The 22,469-nt window shown below is 43.0% G+C and overlaps 1 protein-coding gene across 2 annotated transcripts in view; it reads right to left on the bottom strand.

Annotated features, from left to right (window-relative positions):
- Positions 1 to 2,995: 2,995 nt before the first annotated feature.
- ZMAT4 (zinc finger matrin-type 4) overlaps positions 2,996 to 22,469 on the bottom strand; it is a 258,917-nt gene continuing 239,443 nt past the window's right edge. For both annotated transcript variants that reach the window (XM_063138888.1, XM_063138887.1), the window contains exon 7: positions 2,996 to 3,430. In XM_063138888.1, the coding sequence (XP_062994958.1) occupies positions 3,415 to 3,430 (16 nt within the window). In that variant the 3' untranslated portion in view covers positions 2,996 to 3,414. The remainder of the gene's footprint in view (positions 3,431 to 22,469) is intronic.

Here is a 22,469-nt window from a genome sequence, read left to right as displayed (position 1 = left end):
TTCTTGCAGGAATACAATATCAGCCTTGTCTCTATTCAGTAATGTTTCTATTCTTTTCCGTTTAATTGTTGTCCCTAGCCCTTTAACATTCAGTGATGTAACTCTTAATCTACTCTCCATATTGTTATTGATAAAATTTAATAGTATTTGTTGGTCCCAAATAGTGTCCTACATCCCCTCCTCCCTCTTCCTGACCCCCCTCCCCCCCACACCATCCATACTCCTCTCCCCCTCTCTCCTCCCCGAGGTGGTTAGCCTCGTTCATAGATCAATCAGATCCACAGGGGGGGTGGGAGAAGCTTCTCCGAAGTCCCCAGCAGCAGCCATCTTCTTCTCCTGGTCAATATGTCTCTCATCCCCTAAAGCTGTTGTCTTTAATATGTGTCTTCTACTCCTTATTTCCTCTATCTGCTCCCTGTGTTTCTTCCTCCGGTTTCAATAATCCCAGCTTCCGTAGTAGTTGTATTCCTTGTTCCAGCGATGTAATTCTGTGTTGTTGTCTTTTCCATTGAAATTTTAGAAAAACTGGGTATCCCCAAGTATATTTCACTCCATTTTCTATCAAAACCACCACACATGGTTTCACACTTTTCCTCCAGTTAATTGTCTCAGGACACAAATCATTACATATTTGTACTGGGTTGGATTGGTACATCAGTTGACCCGAACTTTGTCTAGCTGCCTTCATCAAGAGTTCTTTTTTATAATAATTTGCAAATTTAATAATAATGTCTCTGGGCATCTCTCCCCTTTTTGGGCCACTTCTATGCAGTCTTTCTATATCCGAATCCTCCCATGTGACATCTGGTGCTATAACTACAATCCATTGCATAATTTGGTCTCTCAATATTTTGGGATTCTCGCCGGAAGTTTCTGCAAAGGCACATAGTCGTAGATTTGATCGTCTACCTCGATTTTCCAAATCCATCAGCTTTAGTTCCCATTGCTGGAACTTAAGATTTTGTTCCTGTATAGATTTTTCATTTGCTGATATACTTTTCTCCATCTCTCCCACTTTACCACTCACTTCTTTCAACTATTTTTGAAATTCAGAGATGGTTCTTTTCATTTCAATCGATATCTCGGACACAATTTGTTTTTTGAGAATCTCATTATTATCTTGCATCATTTCCTTGATGCTCACCAGCATCTGCTCCATCTGCATTTCGTCCTCTTGCTTTTTAGATCTATTTGCTGTTCCAGGCAGGCTGGCCCCACCTTCTTTCCCCTTCCCAGCTGTTTGTGAGTCCTCGGTATTATTATTATTTTTAGCGTTTCCACTTTCCAACTCCAAGTCAATCCTGCCAAGTCTGGCTGTTGTACAATCTGAGGGTTTATCTTGTGGTTTGCCTCTTATCCATGCAGGGAGAGTTTGTTGTTTTTTTCCGCCCTTCCCTGGCATTTACCCAACAACTCCTGAAGCTCGGAGAGTGAAAGTAGCTTATTATAGCTAAATTGTTTATCAACAGTCAGTTTTTTCTCCACTTTCAGCTGCTGTAGGCTTTCCAATACAAGAATCCCTCTTTATACTCACTTTATCTTGCTTTGGGTGAGATTAATAGCTTTCCAAAGTTTATTTGAGACCGGAGCTTACAGATTCCGCTGCTACCCGTTCACCCAGAAGTGCATTCCCCCATGATGGGCTTTTCCAAGTCATGCTGTCTTTTACAGATTCAGGAATTTCCTTACAATTGAGCATGTTTTAAGTATGACTGCTTTCTGGATGTTGGTGTGGATGCATTTTGGTAGGCCCAGTTTCTGAAAGTTTTCTGAATAGTTTTTTGATGTGATGTGACTAATGGAATAATTATGACCCTTTCCTTTTGCCATAGTTCTTTGACTTCCATGGTAAGCGGTTTATATTTCTCTCTCTTTTCTTCTTCATTTTCAACAACATTTTTGTCATTCGGTATTGCTATGTCGATGAGGTATCTTTTGTTTTCTTTTTTGTCTATGACCATTGTGTCTGGTCAGTTGCAAGATATTGTTTTGTCAGTATGAATTGTTCTGTCCCAGTATATTTTATGATCTGCACTTTCCAAGATTGTTTTGGGTGAGTATGTATAGTATGGTGTAATTATTATTATCGTTAGGGAAATATGGTACTGCTTGTTGACCCCTCTAAAACGTTCCATGACAGACTGGCTCCTTGGTCTGAGCAAAGAGCAGACTCTACTGCTTCTGGTGCTGTACGTGGAATGCTTTTGCATTAATGCTCCCACTCCCCCAGAAGGAGCATTCAGCAAATCTATGGAGGTCTCATGAGTTTATTTCTCTGGGATGCTGTTGGTGCTTGCAGTAGGGAAGCTGGCAGCACTCTCTGATTTAATTTTTTATGTGATTTGTCCTCGGGTGCCAGAGGCTCTTAAATGGTCTTGAAAACATGTGTTTGGAACATTTTTAACATCTTCCTGTACCCATTTAATCACACTATTTAAAATATGGTATATAATCCTCTGGATGGAAGATATTTTTTGCTTTTAAAAACCAACTGTATCTTGCATTGATTCCCCTCTTTTTTCTTCTTCAGGATAATGGCTATGAAAAACAAGCTCACCCTTTCAGGAACCTGGTGAGCATATGATCCCCTCCTGCCCCCCTGTACGAATCAAGGCTGGGATGCTGTGGTGAAAATCCAGGGCATCCATTTGTCCGTTAATAAGTCTGAAGTAGAATGGCTGTCATAATCAGGAAAGCACATGCCCACTGGAATGCTGAATGCCCTGCCCTCTTTTAAATCTGCTCACTCTGGTATAGCTCCTGCATCTTTAACTGTTGTGATGAAGAGGGAGTTTCACCAGGTTCTCCATATATACAAATGACACCTGCTGAAATTCCCTTTTCTATGCAACTGTTAAAGATACAGGAGCCCTGTCCTCCTTTCCATATGGTCACCCTACATCATCGCTCATACATCACCCAAAGGTCAAGAGCCATTTCCCCACCCTCTCCAACTCTATGCAGATGACAAAAATCATGCAGGAATATGGTGAAGATATTATGTTTATTTCTTGCTGAAGACTGGTTACTTACATCACAATCATGGATAATTTAATAGGATCTTATACTCTCTGAAGAAATCTAAGAATAAATATGAAAAAAGAAAAAATATTTTATTCCAATGGTCTCTGAAGATGGACGATATATCTTACATTTTTAAACATACTCTTGATTTTATGTCGAATATATAGATTCTATCTCCAAAGGGTAAAAAAATCCATCTTAATCTTGTTACTCACCACAAAATAAAAATAAAAGCAAAATCCATTCATTGCCCAAAGCAAAGATTAGCTATACATTAATGACGCCACACAGGAAATGCTCATAGTCCAAGAAAGCATCCTATTCCATAGGCCAAGGGTTCTTCGTTGTAGAAGAAATAGACAGTTGATTCTCACTGTCTTGGATGTCCATTCACTGGTTCTTCAGGCTGCAAAGAAAACAGGGAAAGGAAAAAGCGTCTTACTCAGTAGCAACAGGAATGAGAGCACAACATCACAAGATTTGTGGCCAAACTCTACTGGATGTATCATCATCATCGTCGTTGTCGTCATTGTCATCATCATTTTAATTATTATTAGTCTCAAGTTATTTCTGTCCCATTTGTGAAGACATTTGCAGGTTTGGGTTAATTATCAAAAAATGATACTGAATGAAATTTCACCCATCCACTCCAATGGATGTTCTAACTGTCAGATGAAGAACCTGCCATAGGCAGCATCTACACTACTGCTTTATAGTGGTATTGAAGTGAACTGACAACTGTTGGGGCCCATTGATACATCTACACCACGCAGGATATAGCACTATGAAAGTGGTATATGGCATATGTCATAGGCCCCAACAGTTGTCAGTGCACTTCAATACCGCTATAAAGCAGTAGTGTGGCCCCTGCCTCCATATACCACTTTCATAATGCTATATCCTGCTTGGTGTAGATCTGGCCTTATTCTCTTTTATCATAGAATCATAGAATCATAGAATAGCAGAGTTGGAAGGTGCTTACAAGGCCATCGAGTCCAACTCCCTGCTCAATGCAGAAATCCACCCAAAAGCATCCCTGACAGGTGGTTGTCCAGCTGCCTCTTGAAGGCCTCTAGTGTGGGAGATCCCACAACCTCCCTAGGTAGCTGATTCCACCGTCGCACTGCTCTAACAGTCAGGAAGTTTTTCCTGATGTCCAGACGGAATCTGGCTTCCTTTAACTTGAGCCCGTTATTCCGTGTCCTGCACTCTGGGAGGATCAAGAAGAGATCCTGGCCCTCCTCTGTGTGACAACCTTTTAAGTATTTGAAGAGTGCTATCATGTCTCCCCTCAATCTTCTCTTCTCCAGGCTAAACATGCCTAGTTCTTTCAGTCTCTCTTCATAGGGCTTTGTTTCTAGACCTCTGATCATCCTGGTTGCCCTCTTCTGAACACGCTCCAGCTTGTCTGCGTCCTTCTTGAATTGTGGAGCCCAGAACTGGACGCAATACTCTAGATGAGGCCTAACCAGGGCCGAATAGAGAGGAACCAGTACCTCACATGATTTGGAAGCTATACTTCTATTAATGCAGCCCAAAATAGCATTTGCCTGTCTTGCATCCATATCGCACTGTTGGCTCATATTCAGCTTGTGATCTACAACAATTCCAAGATCTTTCTCGTTTGTAGTATTGCTGAGCCAAGTGTCCCCCATCTTGTAACTGTGCATTTGGTTTCTATTCCCTAAATGTAGAACTTGGCATTTATCTCTATTAAATTTCATTCTGTTGTTTTCAGCCCAGCACTCCAGCCTATCAAGATCACTTTGAAGTTTGGTTCTGTCTTCCAGGGTATTAGCTATCCCACCCAATTTGGTGTCATCTGCAAATTTGATCAGCGTTCCCTGCACCTCCTTGTCCAAATCATTAATAAAAATGTTGAAGAGCACTGGGCCCAGGACTGAGCTCTGTGGCACCCCACTCGTTGCCTCTCCCCAGTTTGAGAAGGTTCCATTGATAAGTACTCTTTGAGTCCGATTCTGTAGCCAACTGTGGATCCACCTAATAGTTGTTCCATCTAGCCCACTTTTAGCTAGTTTGTTAATCAGAATGTCATGTGGTACTTTGTCAAAAGCTTTGCTGAAGTCAAGATATATGACATCCACAGCATTCCCACAGTCCACAAGGGAGGTTATCCTATCAAAAAATGAGATCAAATTAGTCTGACAGGATTTGTTCCTGACAAATCCATGTTGGCTTCTAGTAATCACTGCATTGATTTCAAGGTGTTTACAGATTGACTTCTTTATAATCTGCTCCAAAATTTTCCCAGGGATGGATGTCAGACTGACTGGTCTGTAGTTCCCAGGTTCCTCCTTTTTGCCCTTTTTGAAGATAGGGAACCTTTTAAAGAACCTTTTAAAGAACCTTAAGAAGGGGGAGCAGCAGGAGACTTGAAATGGATCAACAGCATTTAACACCCGCACAGCAGACTGATCAGACACACATTTCGCCTGGCTACACTTTTCCCTACTATGATTATTATATTACTATTTTAATCTGCATCGCTCCATATTAATGAGCACATACACATTTTATGTAAAGCGGTGTCCTAGCGAGCGTGTGTAAACCATGGTTATGTAGCCACCATGGTTAGGAATGGTTCACACAACATGCTAAATCATGGTTCACGTGACATGCTAAGCCATAATGTTTAGTTCAAAATACTTAACCACCGTGGCTTAGCGTGTTTTCTGAACAGGGTCAACAAGAGAGGAAACGTTTTCTTCTTATGTACAGGGAAATGTTTCTTCTTCTTCTTCTTCTTCTTCTTCTTCTTCTTCTTCTTCTTCTTCTTCTTATTCTTATTCTTATTCTTATTCTTATTCTTATTCTTCTTTAAAGCAGCCCAGTCCACAAGCAATTCAGCAATTTTCAAACTGTGACCAAAGCACTTATGCATATCAAGATAACTATTTCGTCCTTTCACCAAAATGGGAAGATGAGAAACTTTTACATCACATAATGATTGGAACATTACACACACACCCTTTTTAGAGGCAGCAGCACAGAAGTAACGATAAATTAAAATGCTGTTAAATCCCAGCTAGCTTTTATAATTATTCATCTGCTGGAGTCATTATTTCACTACAGACCTCTTTTTCATATATTAGTCAGTTCCCTGCGTGAAACAGAAAGCACGCAGAATAAACTTGTGGCTATTAATAAATGTTGCAGTAGTTCAGACTATTCCCCCCCCCCCCAAGAATCTTTTTTTTTTAAAAAAAAAATGGGACAGATGTGCTTTATGGCTCTGGTGCTTAACAAAAATTCCTGGAGTTTAATGGAAAACTAACCATGGGGAGAAACTCGATTGTCTCTCCGGAACAGATTCTGATTATACTGTGGATTTCTGCTTAATATAGGGAATGAAGATGAATGCAGCAGAGGAAAACACAAGATGTAAAAGCAGCCCAGTGAAGATATTTCTGTGTTAGTGGCTCTTGTAAAGGTGCATTCAGGGGAGAGAGAAAATCTTGTTCCCCGATGAAAAAGTGTGTGTGTGGGGAGGGGGGAGGTGCGAAGGAGAATCTGGGAAGAGCTGCATTTTCGGTGTCGTGCTGCCAACTTCAGCAAGATCAAAGCGTTATTCCAGCCCAGGGCTCCATGCTGCAAAATGGGAACAATTGCATTAATACCTCTCCGCTGGCCAAAGGGATGTGCCAGTTATTTCCTCAGATTATTTCTGCCTTGCCGGATGTTGGCACTGTATGCCCTGGACGCTTACTCACCGATGCAGAGACGTGCTTTTGGCAAAAGGGCAAAAACGCCTGAGCAGTTGATTTGCATGCTAGTTAACAGTACTGGCTCAGACCAGTGGAGGCTGGTGGCTCTGATTTTGGTGGGGCTGTGAATCCATTCTGGCTTTCAGTCAGGATCAGCCCAAACTCTAAGGAGCCATCCAAAATGCTGGACTCTATCCCCAAAATATGGGGATATTTTGTTCACATGTTACTTCACGTCTCTACAAAATGGAACGTTGCTCTTCATTTAAAGTGTCCATTTCTCATTTAGGCTATCAGCCTTCCCTGATTTGGTATGCTCCAGATGTTCCATTGGCCCAAGCCAGCATGGTCAATGGCCGTGGATAATGGGAGTTATTGTCAAAAACATCTGATGGGCATTAGGTTGGGGAAGGCAACTATACACACTTACCTGGGAATATGTCCCATTGAACTCAACATGCCTTTCTTCTGAGTAGACATGTATAGCATTGTGTTGCCAAAGTTGCTTCTCATTGTCCTTCTCCCTTGGTGGACAGAGCAGCTTCTAATTGATCACTGGCTCACTATAGCACATGGTATTAGCTGTTGCCCAAAAGACTGGGCTATGACATTGCCTTCTCCCATTCCATCCAACTGACTTTAAGCTCCATCACACTGGGGGGAAACAGCTCCCTACCTTTACTTCTCCACCCGTGTTTTCGTTCCTCAGTTACTTCCTCTTTCGAAAGAGGAAGTACAGAACGAGCACGAGGCCCATTGAGTCCACTGTTCTAATGGCGCTGCTTCTCCTGCACACAGAGGAGAGAGCAGCAATTCCGTGTTTAAAAATACATCGGGCTTAACCAGGATTTTTTTTGTCACAAAAGGAAGGCCAGAAGGGGCGAAAGGCATGCAAGAGGCAGACGACGTCATGTGAGGGACCTGAGCAAACTCCATGAATGCCCAGTAACGAGCATGCAATAAAACGCTTCTGGAGCTTATAATGGCAAAATACACAATAACCCGTAACTTTATTCAGGGCACTTATCCATAGCTTTGAATATGCAATTGAAATTATTATTTTGCTTTGGGAATGAAAAGGTCATCGATATTCATTGCTTCCTTTGTTGGCATCTCTCCCCTTAAAATGGCAACCTCCCAGTTTTGCCATCTATTGCTGCATCTATTCTATAGAGATCTCTGTGCCTACAGTATAAAATTGCCCTGCATTATTGGTTAGTCTCTGCCAAGAGGAGCACAACACACTCCATGTGTTGTTTTTGGAGCAAGAATAAGAGCAGGACAGTTTTGGCGGCTAAATGTGGATCCGTGCTTCCTAGCAGCAGGTCAAAGAGACTGCTTTGGAAACAGCGAGGTACAGCACCTCTCTGGAACAAGAATCACAATCCTTTTGGATCTTGAAATGGAAGCTTCAGCCAGCTGCCTGGGTTGTTGAGCTGCTTTTTAAAATCCTTCTCTTCTGGTTATAAACTCTCCAAGGTTCTAACTGGCTCTTGGAAGATTTATAAAAGCCATTTAGATCCGATCCATTCTAGTACATTTTGTCCGGTGAGTAAGATTTACCTACCACAATCTGCCTGGCCAGTTTTACCTAATCCCAGTTCCTGGGATTGAAATGAAATGAGATGATGATGATGATGATGATGATGATGATGATGATGATATGTGAACATCAGTAAATGGAGTGTGTTTGTTGGGGGAGGTTGATAGGAATGACATGAAGGAACTGGAAACTGTGGCAAATTACACATGGATAGTGTTGTGTACTAGAGGTATGCTCCGCTCCGATTAGAATCGGAGAATCAGAAGCGAATTGGCCTGCTACGCCTTGCCCAGAGGCGGAGTAGAAGTGGACCAGGGACCCGTAGAAGCACGGCGAAGAGAAGCGCCCATAGGTGGAGCGATTCTCTTTTCACGGCGCGATCCGATCACCATTTTGAAAAATTTTGCCCATAGGATTGCATTGCAGAAAAGAAAAGGGGATAACTGTGTTGTTTTTTAAGCTATCTTTCTGAAACTTCTTGTGCTTAGAGAGTCGTGGCTGGGGGTCATTTTGAGCCTACTCTCAGCTCTCTGCGTGCTGCAGTTCGCTTGCTAGAATTTTTTGAAAAATATGTAAAAAAAACGGGAAAAGGTACCTTTTCGAAGTGCTGAGGGGCAGAGTCAACTCCCGGTCATGATCACATGATCCCAAAGTTGGAGGAGGGGATAGGCAAAACGGGTAACTTGGGATCCTGGGAAACTTCTCTTTCTTAGTCTGAACGGACTTTTCCCCACCAAATGAACAAACACAACCTGAAATCATATACTAAGCAAATAAATAACAGATAGGAAACACAGCACTGCTACCCACCATAACCTTGGGGAACAACTGAATAGATGTGGTGCAAGGGGATGAGGTCCCCTAGGGCATGTGGACGTGCCCTGTGCTGAAGCTAATGCCTGTCATGAGTTGAAGTAACAGGTAGCTGCCACGACACAGGCTCTGAACAACAGACCTTACCACTACCACCACCTCTTATGGGGCGACACAGGCTCTGAACACCAGACCCGGCCGAGGCTACTCCCTGCTCAAGCCAAGCACCACCGCTTGATACGCCTGAGGCAAGGGATAAAGCCCACCTTCCTCCAAACTATGCGGAGAAAGGGGTTTAAAATGGAGAAGGATTTTAATATATATAATATAATGCGCTGTGAGTTATATCTGCCTAGGTGAATGATTGTCAGAGTGGGTGTTAAATGTGTAAAGATGATAAACGCCAAACAGACACGTGGGATTTTTGTGGTAGTTTTAAAACAAACAATCAAAATTTATTTTTAAAAGTTCATAAGCTTTGTTTCAAATAACAACATTTAAAACCCTTTTTGAAACCTTTCATACAATCCGGTCACTCCTTCACATTCGCGCTTTCCTTTTTCTCACACAATCACTCTTGAACTTTCTTTATTATCAGTATTGATTAATATACTTCCACTACGTGCACACCACACCCTAAAGACACCACTCACTACACTGACCCTCAAATTTCCCAGAACTTAAGTACCATAAATACAGAGAGCACTACAGACTCTAAGAGTACCTAACAAGTCTCCCTGAAAAAGTTTCCTGAAAAGAACAAGAACAAGAACAAGCTATCCCAATCCCCTCAGTCATTCCCTTATATATCACTCCTCCCCCCTCCCAAGACATTCTAACTCCGCCCACTCAGGCCAACATTCTACAAACCACAGACTTACAAACTGCAGACATACATTTGGAATTGACTTGTGGGGTGTAACGCCACAGTAGCTTCTTGGCATAGAAGCAGCTGAGCTAATGCCTTTCATGAGTTGAAGTGAAAGGTGACTTCTTAATCCCCCTCCCCCTGGGCACGTCCACTTCCCTCTTACTGGTAAAAGACAGACATAGCCTTTTAAAAAAAATTCTTGTTGTTGTTTATTCAGCAGCACTGCTGCTTTTAATTCCACCCCTCCTTTATTTATTTATTTATTTATTTATTTATTCCATTTTACACCCCATAGCCCAAGCTCTCCTGGCTTTTCCTCTTCAGTGAAGTCAGGCAGGCTTTCATTGTGGTTCAACTCCTTATTGTTGTTGTTGTTGTTATTATTGCTATTAATATTAATTAGTACTGCTATTATTAACATTATTATTTTGTTGTTTAGTAATGGCTCTGATCACAGTGCAGTCAAGCAACTCTGAAGCAAGGATCACAAAGCTTTACTCTTATCCTCCTAGCCTCCTAGTAGTTATGGGATGCAAAAGAAAAGGCATCTCTCTGTGCTGCTCCCACCTCACAGGGATGGTTTTCATTACTGGCTTTGAAATTATCCTTGGCTCACTTCCTTATGCCCCCAGAAATGTCTGCTGCCTGCCTGCCTTCCCTCCCTCCTCCCCTGCCCACTTCGCAGGGATGGTTTGTGTCTTGCTTTGACTCAGGGGATAAGTCCTTCCTGCGCTCACTTAGACTTTTGGAAGTTCCAAATACATTTTTCAAGTGTGGAAGAATATTCATATTTAGGTTTATCTCTACTCCCCGATTCATGGCATGTTGGGATTTCCTTTGAAATGGCCCCATTGAGCTGTCTGCAGCTTTAAATCCCTGAGATACTGGGGTGTCCGATATTCATAAATTCCCCAAAAATCAGGGGATGATGGGATTGGCTTGAGTCTTGGCATGCATATGTATCCCTGGATAAGCTATCATGGTGCCGAGTTTGAGGTTTCCAACGTGAAAATTGACGGAGATATCGAAAGGGGTGTGAATTTGGGTTATGGGTGGTGCGTTAGAGGTTAGAGCCCTGCCAAAAATCAGGGGATGATGGGATTTGCTTGAAACTTGGCATGATTGTGGCTCTAGATGGCATCTGTGAGGTTGCCCACTTCAATTTTTTTTATCTGTCAAAATGTCAGAGAACACTCCATGTCTGCAAATGGGGTGTCCGATTTTCATAAATTCCCCAAAAATCAGGGGATGATGGGATTGGCTTGAGGCTTGGCAAGCATGGATAATCATGGTGCCGAGTTTGAGGTTTTACTTTCTAATGTGAAAATTGACAGAGATATAGAAAAGGGGTGTTTGAATTGCGGGCAGGGGTGCTGCGTTGGAGGTTAAAGCCCCCCCCAAATCAAGGGATGATGGAATCTGCTTGAAACTTGCCATGAATGCGGATGTGCCTGCTTGCAAGTTTTTTTATCTGTCAAAATGTTGGAGAACAGTCCATGTCTGCAAATGGGGTGTCCAATCTTCATAAATTCCCCTAACATCAGGGGATGATGGGATTGGCTTGAAACTTGGTGTCCATGTGGACACATGGCTAAGCTGTCATGGGACTGAACGTGAGGTTTCTGACATGCAAATTGACGTAGTTGTAGCATGGGACTTGATTTGGGGTGAGCTAAAAGGTTTAAGCCCCGCCAAAAATCAGGGGATGATGGGATTTGCTTGAAATTTGGCATGAATGTGGATCTGTGCGGGTGCCCACTTCAATTTTTTTTATTCTGTCGAAACGTCGGAGAACAGTCCATGTCTGCAAATGGGGTGTCCGATTTTCATAAATTCCCCAAAAATCAGGGGATGATGGGATTGGCTTGAGTCTTGACATGCATGTGTATCCCTGGATAAGCTATCATGGTGCTGAGTTTGAGGTTTCTAACATGAAAATTGACAGAGATATCGAAAGGGGTGTGAATTGGGGTTATGGGTGGTGCGTTAGAGGTTAGAGCCCCGCCAAAAATCAGGGGATGATGGGATTTGCTTGAGTCTTGCCATGAATGTGGATCTAGATGGCATCTGTGAGGGTGCCCACTTCAATTTTTTTTATCTGTCAAAATGTCAGAGAACAGTCCATGTCTGCAAATGGGGTGTCCAATTTTCATAAATTCCCCAAAAATCAGGGGATGATGGGATTGGCTTGAGTCTTGGCATGTGTGTGTATACATCCATGAGGTGTTATGGTACCAAACTTGAGGTTTCTAACTTTAACAGAAAAAAGTTGTAGACTTTTTTGGATTTCAATGCAAGCCTATGGGGGGGGGAAAGCGGAGCTCCGATCCGGATCCTGATCCGCTGAGCGGAGCGGACTATAGGTGGAGTGCGGCAGAGCGAAGCAGCCCGATCCGCAAATTGCAGATCTGGAAGAGAAGCGGATCGGGGGGGGGTCCGTGCACACCCCTATTGTGTACAGTATGTACAGAATTTGGAGATGAGCAACTGATTAAAGTAGGATTCCTCATTCACTAGTTATGCTTTGGAAACAAAACCAAATAATTTGAAACTCCAGTATCAAATTGCCTTCAGTGGTCCTGTTCAGACCACACACTAAGCCATGATTAGGACTGCTAACCCCTTTGCAGTAAATGTTTAATGAGCATGTTTTAAACCATGGTTATGGAACCACCACGGTTAGAAATGCTTCACGCAACACACTGGCCTGGTTCAGACAGCACGCTAAACCATGCTGGTTAAGCAGCATGGTTTAGCATGTTTATTTATTTATTTATTTATTACATTAATAATAAATTTATAATAAATTTAAATAAATTATAACATTTATAATAAATTTATTACATTTATAATAGCCCCCCCATAGCCTAAGCTCTCTGGGCGGTTTACAGAAGTTAAAGTGTTGTCTGAGCCTTAACCACCATGACTTAGCATGTTGTCTGAACACGGCCAGTATGTCACATGCAGTTACACCAGTGCTTATTTTCTTACTGAAGACTAAGGCCATAGCTAGACCTATGGTTTATCCCTGTATCATCCAGGGGTCAAACCTGTTCATCTAGGTGACACACAGGGGATCCAGTGCTCAGGCAGGGGCGAACCCTGGATGATCCCAGGATAAACCTTAGGTCTAGCTGTGGCCTAAGTGTGGGGTGACCTGACCCAGATTTCATTTCAGAGAAATTCTCAGGGGCTGGATTCCAGTGGCATGGGGAGATGAACGCAGAAAGGATGGTGCCCCAATTACTAGCATCCTTTAGTTGAAAGCTTTCACTGCCAGTCACTCAGCTTCAGGGAAGGCACTTCATCTTTTTAGAATGGACAAAAGCTGGGAAAACAGCAAACGGTGATCAGGAAATGCGGTGGGGCCAGAGAAAGGGGGGTACAACTATCTGGGGAACCACAGAGGGCAGGATTGGACCTCTGGGCCTGAGCTTCTGACCCCCTGTATTAAAGGACACCTGTAGGTTAGGTCTCAGAAGCATCCCTAGAAAAGGGAGTTCTTGGATTATTAGGTGCATAAGGAGCTATCTTGCACCAGGTCAAGCTAGACTGGGTCCCTCCTTAATGTGCTTTCAAAGGCAGGTCTTTGGTGAATAATCTGGACCTCCATCTATGCCAAGGACTTTTAAATTGCTGTGTACTTCATAGAATCATAGAATAGTAGAGTTGGAAGGGACCTAAAAGACCATCGAGTCCAAACCCCCGCTCGATGCAGGAACCACCCTAAAGCATCCCTGACAGATGGTTGTCCAGCTGCCTCTTGAAGGCCTCTAGTGTGGGAGAGCTCACAACCTCCCTAGGTAACAGGTTCCATTGTCGTACTGCTCTAACAGTAAGTTTTCCCTGATGTCCAGCCGGAATCTGGCTTCCTGTAATTTGAGCCCGTTATTCCGTGTCCTGCACTCTGGGATGATCGAGAAGAGATCCTTGCCCTCCTCTGTGTGATAACCTTCCAAGTATTTGAAGAGTGCCATCATGTCTCCCCTCAATCTCCTCTTCTCCAGGCTAAACATGCCCAGTTCTTTCAGTCTCTCCTCATAGGGCTTTGTTTCCAGAACATATTTAATGTATTTTTAACTTTTGTATATTTTTATTCATAGGCTTTAAATGTAAATGTTTTGAATTTTCTAATGCCCCCTTGAGGCCCAGCATTGGGCAAAAGGTGGGATATAATAATAATAATAATAATAATAATAATAATAATAATAATAATTTTTACCTAAATGTCCAATATTGTCTACTCTGAATCGCAGCGCCTCTCCTGGGCTCAGGCTGGGAAGGTCTTTCTCATCTCCTCCTCCTCCCTTTTAAAGTTGTGTGTTTTCTTTTGATTACACATCTACCGGAGCAGCAGCTGGGGATTGAACCTGCCGCATTCTGCCTGCAAAGCGGGAGCCCCTGCCACTGAGCCATTTGTCCAAGTGACCCACTGCATGCATCAGATCTACAGTGCCCTGCCAAGCATGGGATTTAAGCAAACCCTTAAAAAACTCAACAGAGAACTAGATGGAAATGCAGTGATGGGGCAGGGTGACATTTCCTTTGGGATGATAGATATAATATTTTGATTAGCTCAGATCTTGGGATGACAAAGCAGCTTCTGCTAATAAATACCAGCTCCAATTAAGCATCTGTGCTCACAGTCTAAATAAAACCAGCAGCCACTTTGCAGCATGTCACACCAGCTCCCATTAAGTCACCCAGCTTCTGTGGGAGAATTCGCACAGTGTTGCTGCGTGAGATGCAGGGGAGACAATCCCTCATTTCCCAGTCCTCTTTCGGATGGTTGCTGTTTTCTTTTTTTTCTTTTTCAGAATGGGAGTTAGTTACCAAGGAGTGCAATTCTTCCCTTAAAGGCTTCTGAAGAGAAAGCAGTGTGTGTGTGTGTGTGTGTGTGTGCGCATGCTTTTGAGAGGCACAGAATATCCCTGAAATGTCACTTTTATTTACTGCTTTTTTGCATTAATTCATAGCTTTGGTTTCTCCTTTCACGGATGTTGGAGTGCTTTCCTTTCTGTTTAGCTTTTCTTCTTCTCTGAGAGATCCAAGCCAATCAGTAGTGACACAGAATATGCGATGATGTTATGGTGATGGGCAGTGAATCAGGTTTGCTTTCGCAATGCCATCGCTTAAGGCGAAAGAAGCCAACGCTTTGCCTCTAGTCTATGTCTGTTGCACTGTGCTGCCAAGATCAAGAACATTGGCCCAGTTGCCTCAGCAACAGGAATACTTCCTGCCTTGCTGTGCTGCAGAGGTTTCATTGCAACACTGCACAGAAAGACATTCACTGGTGTTCTGTGTGAAGGGGAACCATGTGTTTAAAGTGGCAGTGGGCCCATGAAGCCACATGGCTTCCCAGTGTCTATGCCCTGGGTGTGAATGTCTGAGCTAGGAAATCTTATGTGGGAAGGCTTAATGGATTACACAGGAGCCAGAACCCCAATTGCTCATGACTCCAGCTCCCATAGAAGTCTGTTCATTTCTGAGCTGGTGATGCAAATCGGGGAACAAGAAAATGTGTTACAAAAATGCATAGATTGGAAAATGTGCATGAAAGGATGCGTACTTCTGAAAAGTTGGCATAAACACACTTTAATCGATGGGGGAATAAGGAATATATTTCCAAACTGTGCCTATTTGGAAAAAAATGTGCAAGAAAATACGCACAAATATTTGCACGAAAAGCAAAACCAAAACAAAGCCAGCAACTTGACATGGAGCCAGGTTCATCCAGGTTCGAGGTGGAAATTTGGAGACCTCAATGAGTTGGTGTTTTGAGGATTCACGCATCTGTAGCATGTAGAGGTCTAGACTTCCCCTGTTCCTATGTGTGGATGTAACTTGGAGTACGGGTGGGGAGCCATGAAATGTTGGGATTGGGCCAGTGATGTGAACCTACTGTTCCTTTTAACACATGGACCCCTTCACAAGTATAGTACATATAATAATGCACATCACTGAAGATTGTGTCATGAGTTGCTGACACTAGAACCAGGAACTTTCAGCTCTTACACTGAGGCCTCATCTACACCAAGCAGGATATTGCACTATGAAAGCAGTATGAAAGTGGTATATAAAGCAGGATATAGTGGTATGGAAGCAATATATGGTATATGTTAATGGGCCCCAACAGTTGTCAGTGCACTTCAATTCCACTTTAAAGCAGTAGTGTGGCTTCTGCCTTTTATATACCACCTTCGTACCACTTTCATAGTGGAATATCCTGCTTGGTGTAGATGAGCACTGAGCTGTCATGACTACATATTGGAGCACCTTCTTGGCGGCAAACTACTTTCAGACTTCGGATTGGTCCTACTTAACCTCGCTGGCCATTGGGCCTTCTTGGGCAGGAAGTGCTATATAAATGGCTTCCTGTTTGGATGTTTTTAACAATGTATATTATGTTTTAATTCAGTTTTATGTATTTTATCGTTTATTGTTGTTCCCCACAATCAGAATGGAGAGGCAAGTAAGAAATAAAATAATAATAATAATAATAATAATAATAATAATAATAATAATAATTCTGTTATGCTTTGCATGTTCCTTTGCTTTGGCTCCTGGTTCCCAGTTGTTAACTCACCTTTGACTCCTGTCCTGGGCTGAGCCCTTACATACGTGTCCAGTTGCCTTGCATGTGTTCCCTCTTTCGCTTCTGTGCCCTTTCAAGCCTGCCCCTAAAAATAAAATCAGTGAAAGAGGTGGCACTTTTCAGAGCCCCCCAAATGCCTCCTCTTTCAGCTCAGCATCACTAGCAATGCAGATTGGACAAGTTCGTCAAACTATTATTTATTACTTATTTGTCACCCTGCAGTTTTTCATTTTTGTCTCCCGACACCTAATTTGCTTTTCTTCCAAGTGTTTTCATATAAAGGGTTGCTATATCAGTGACACTGGCCTAGGAATCATATCATTACATTTTCATTATTTACTTACTCATTTATTTACTCAGTAGTATGGATGTCTGAGGAACCCGGCCTTTGTGAGTTCCAGTACCAACTGACCTGGTCTGCAACTCGTGGACTAACGTGCAAATCAGAACTTAATTATCCACCAGAATTTGAACTTCCTGGATGTTCAGATGCCATTCTCAGCTCAGACGTTTATGAGAATATGTTTAAGAATGCATATTTTGAGAGAAAATGTGTTCAGAAGTGTGCATTTTGAAAGGCAATATGTTTAAATGTTAAATGCAGATGAAATGTAAATTTACCTGCAGATTTTTTAAAAAATTGCAGATTAATGCTGAATGGGATAGAATGGATTTATGAGTTTATAGAATGCCCCAGGAAACTTGTCCGGGAAACTTTTGTTAACGGGAAGGGAGTTTTGGGTGATTTTTTGTTTTAAGTCAGATTGTGCTTATCCAGTATTTGTCTAATACTCGTTTATCCCTTCCCCTCAATGGTTTCCTTGATCTGCTAAAAACAACAACAACAACAAGGCAAAACCTCAAGTCCTGCAACAGTGAGACACAGCCCAGTCAATATTGCTTCCAGACATCTCTTTGCCCAGTACTTTTTGGACGATCCTAAGGACCATGAGCTACACCATGCCTGCTAGCTGAAAATTGGCTTGTGCCAGAGAAATCCCTTCTCTCTTACAGGGGGCTGTCTATACGTGCTCAAAGCCCCACGGTGTCTGTGAATTTGTGCTGCATCAGTTATATGACACACATGCAGTTTTGCAGCCACTGTGGGGCTTTTCCAAGAAGTTGTGTGATAAAAAATAGTCGGGAATTTACTCCACCTTTTTCAGTGGGAGCAAGATCGCCCTGGAATTTCTGCCATTTGACCTTGTACGTGGCTGATGGGGGGGGGGGCTGGCAAAACTCCCTCCTTGGCAGGGGGATTACTTGATGTCACCCCAGGTAAATGAAACTGCAGGGTTTAGGGGGAACGTGGTGCCAAATCAGTGCTGTGAAGACAGCCCCTAGGATGATGTCACAGCCCACAAATGGGCACAAAGGATGTGGGCCAATGTCAGAGTGGTGCATGTGATGACTTCATTCATTTTTTCAAGACACACTTCCACCCTAGTGTGGAATCGCTATTAAGGAATTACTGGATTATGGTTGAGGCAAATGTTCCTAATTTGCTGTTATAAAGCCTGTGTAGGGTAGAGTACGAGACAGACATAAGAACTTAAGAAGAGCCCTGCTAGATCAGACCAAGGCTCCATGTAGTTCAGCACTCTGTTCACACAGTGGCCAACCAGCTGCCGACCAAAGACCCACAAGCAAGGCATGGGGGCAACAGCCCCCTCCTTCCCATGTTCACCAGCAATTGATGGACACACAGGCATACTGCCTGTGCTACTGGAGCTAGCATATAGCCATCAGGACTAGTTCACACAGTGGCCAACCAGCTGCCGACCAAAGACCCACAAGCAAGGCATGGGGGCAACAGCCCCCTCCTGCCCATGTTCACCAGCAATTGATGGACACAGGCATACTGCCTGTGCTACTGGAGCTAGCATATAGCCATCAGGACTAGTAGCCATTGATAGCCTTCTCCTCCAGGAAGGCATCTGTGGCCTTACCACCTTTTTAGACTATATTCCTGATTACTGCTGATTACCCTTCCTCTGCAGGCTGAACATGTAGGGTAAAATTGCCAAAAATAAATATACTAGAATAAACACCTCTGCTGTCTGTTACTGAAACCTGGGAGTTCAAATGAATGTTGTTTGATTTATCGCTTTCTTTTCGGCTACATGGTCCTCAAAGAGTCCTGGGGTTGGAGCTGGAGCCAGAATCAGGGCTAGGAACCAAAGTGCAGCAGCCAGACACTACTGCTCCGTGTTGAACAGACAAAAAAGAGATGGCCAGGTTCTGATTATTTATGCCAGGCCTGGCCAATCCAGAGGTTTCGCGGTGCTTGCCACTCACTGAGGCTGATGTTGCACGCTCTTGTTCAGTGCACAAAAATGGCTCTGCGGTCTGGTGTGGACACATGTTGGCACTCATCTGCATGCAGGGCCGGCACTACCATTAGGCCCACTAGGCAGCCGCCTAGGGCGCAGACCTCAGAGGGGCTCAGTACTGCCCTTTAAGGGTCACAGCTTTATACAAATTAGCTGTTTTAAGAAAAGAAAAAACATAGTAAAAGGAAAATATAATAGTTCAGAAACTCTTCTTGAACAGCTGAATCAAAGTTGGCAACTTTTGGGTGTGTGTGCAAGTAGCTCGCCTTGCCTAGGGCACAAAATAGTCTGCATTCAGTTTTTCCCAGATCTTTTCTTTCTGATTTTTTTTTTTTTTAATAAAACCTATCTACAGAAACTACAATGTACATCAGAAAACGTGCTATGTGTGTAGGTTTCTTAACCATTTTCCCCCTGGTAGTTTTTTTTTTTAATCTAAAAAAGATATCCTCCCCAACTCCTTCAGCTCCCAGAAGGAGAAAAGAAGCTGAGGTAGGTGGAGAAAATTGTTTCCCGGAAGAAAAATAGTTAAGAAGAAAGAAAGAAAGAAAGAAAGAAAGAAAGAAAGAAAGAAAAGAGAATCAGGGGGAAACCATATGCAACTTAGTGTCCCATGCAACTAGGGACAGCTACCTCACTTGGTGAAGTGTCTGCCTCAGCCCATGAAGTCCATGAGAAGATGTCCTATATTCAAAGGAGATCAGTCAGGCTGTAAGTCCACTCTGGGTTTCAGCCAGAAGCAGTCAGAACTTTTTTAAAAAAGCTATCCAACGTGCTGAACCCAATCTCCACAATAGGTTCAGCACCTTGGATAACTTCTTTAGAGTTCTGACTGAAACCCAAATTGGATCCACAGCCCTACTAACAACTGAGCCACCAGCCTCCACTGGAAGCATTCCTTCACCCTCTTCTCCATTGTAGGAGGACCACAGGCTAAGGAGCTTATCAGGTAGAGCAGTGCTATTATGGAGACAGTCTCTACACAAGTGTACGCCCCCAGGCACAGTGGCGGTCCATGTGGTAACCCTCTTATGTTACATCACAGTAAGCACATGTAAACACACTTTACCAGCTGTTGCACTGCTGCAGCTGGTGTGAAATCTGATCCCAGATAGTACCTGAGATTATCTATCTATCTATCTATCTATCTATCTATCTATCTATCTATCTATCTATCTATCTCCAGTCTCCAAATATAACAGTAACTTCAATAACTGACAATTTGTTGTCCTTAAACACCGCCCCACGCCAGGTGCCTAAGGTGGCCATCTTTCACTTCACTTTTAGCAACTTGGCCTTGTGGACATGAGTTGAGTTCATGTTTGCTTCAACTGCCACTGCCCTGCACCGAGACAATGCCTCGGAAATTGGGACAGGGCATTGTCATTTCTGGGCTGCCACCAGAAATAAAGCAGGAGGTTGCCATGTGATTTCTCTCCACTGTTTTGAAGGCCGTGTGACCCCGTTAGCGTTGCTCCACATAACTCTTGTCATCCATTTACCACTGGTCTCCATGGCAACCAGGCTGCTCATGAGGCCTGCGCTTAGCACAAAGAGCACACTCAACAAACCGCATGGCATCTCTAAAGCCCCGTGCCTGACTCAGATTGCTGGGCTTTGTGTATGGCCAGAAAAGACCACATTTGTTTCGGGAACAGCCAGTTAGACAATGACTCAATAATTTCTGCGTACATCCCAAGTCCATAATTAAAGTTTTTATCCTTGTCCTCTACAGCAGATGTTTGGAGGGTCTGGACAAATTTTAATGTGAAAGCTCTGTAGATGTCCTGAATGCTCATAATAAGCCTGCTATTTTGAGGAAGGAAAAAAACATATGATCGCTTCTCCTGCTACAGCAGATAATCTTAGAGTGGCCGGCTGTCCTATTTTACAGAGGACAGTCCTCTTTTTGAAGGCATCCTCTATTCAAAGGTCCATTATAAAGATAAAGAACACCAGATGAAAAGGAGGGCAGGGCTCCTGTATCTTTAACAGTTGTATTGAAAAGGGAATTTCTGCAGGTGTCATTTGTATATATGGAGAACCTGGTGAAATTTCCTCTTCATCACAGCAGTTAAAGCTGCAGGTGCCTTGCCCTCTTTTAAACCTGGTCACTCTAGTATAACTCCTGTTGTGATGAAGAGGGAATTTCACCAGATTCTCCATATATACAAGTGACACCTGATGAAATTCCCTTTTCTATGCATCTGTTAAAGGAGCCCTGTCCTCCTTTTCATATGGTCACCCTACTTAAAGTTCAAGTGACCTCCCCAGGGTGGAATGTGAACAGTTTGGCCAGATCCTCTTCATAGGGATGGGGGGGGGGTATCCACTGGCTCTTGGCAACGGTGGAACAAAGCTATTCCAGGTTTTTTGAATCCTGACTGATCTAGCATAGATTCTGCAATTCATTGGGGTCTCTGGATTAGAGCCAGCACGTTCTCTGGGTGTGCTCAGTGCAGTGTATCTTGGAGATGTCTTTGGGGCTTCCTAGCCCTAACATCCTCCTGATATTCCCAGGCTCACATGGTTTCCAAGAATGGCCCCTGTCCCCTTGCTTGAGTCTCAGCTAACTTGGAGCTATTTTGTCCTGTCCCTACATAGCATCCTCTTCCTGTCAGCTCACATTGTGCAACATCAACAAAATGGCAGCCTCCTGCCTATTTTTACTAACAACAACAATACGTTTATTGCTCAATCCACAGATTACTGCAACACATACAAACTCAACATTTTACTATACTATGTATGGTTAAAATTACAGAGCTATCAAATACATAACATCCATTACTGAAATGATGGTAAAATGGGAGCACAACAGACGTACAGAAACCTTTAATTACTTCTCAATGACATTTTATTTATATCTCTGAATCTTTATAACAACTCATACCAATAGTATCTAAGATCTCTGCTGTACATCTATTAGCTTTTGCTGCAAATAGTGCAACCCTTTGTATCACATATGGGTTGGTTGGATGTAATAAATGACTCAGTTTTTCCTTAACACCCTGAATTTCACATTCTTTAAAAAAGGCTCCAAATAACTTTTTCTCATGTCAATATATAAGGGACAGTCAAATACGTAATGCGCGATGTCCTTTAGAACTGGCTCTCCACAAACACACAGCCTGTCTTCTACTGGTAGGCCGTGGAATCTCCCCCATTTCATCATAGTATCCATTTGTTCAAACCTTAAATGTGTAAGGGCTTTCCGGTGTTCCATTTTCATGGGTACTGATCGGTATTTCTCAAATTGGTGCAGATATTTTGTGCTAGCTAACCATTTCGCTGTTCTTAAGGATGTGAGCACTGTTAGATCAGTTTGCACTCTTCCTAGTCCTACTACATTTCCCTGGTCCTGCAAGCTTCTCCTGGTTTTCCATCCCTCCCTATCATAGGGTGACCATATGAAAAGGAGGACAAGGCTCCTGTATCTTTAACAGTTGCATAGAAAAGGGAATTTCAGCAGGTGTCATTCGTATGCATGTCACAACTGGTGAAATTTCCTCTTCATCACAACAGTTAAAGCTGCAGGAGCTATACTGCAGCTAACCTGTGACCA

The sequence above is a fragment of the Elgaria multicarinata genome, chromosome 12 (assembly GCF_023053635.1).
Source record: "Elgaria multicarinata webbii isolate HBS135686 ecotype San Diego chromosome 12, rElgMul1.1.pri, whole genome shotgun sequence".
Classification (NCBI taxonomy): domain Eukaryota; kingdom Metazoa; phylum Chordata; class Lepidosauria; order Squamata; family Anguidae; genus Elgaria; species Elgaria multicarinata.
This window is presented reverse-complemented; position numbering and strand designations above follow the sequence as displayed.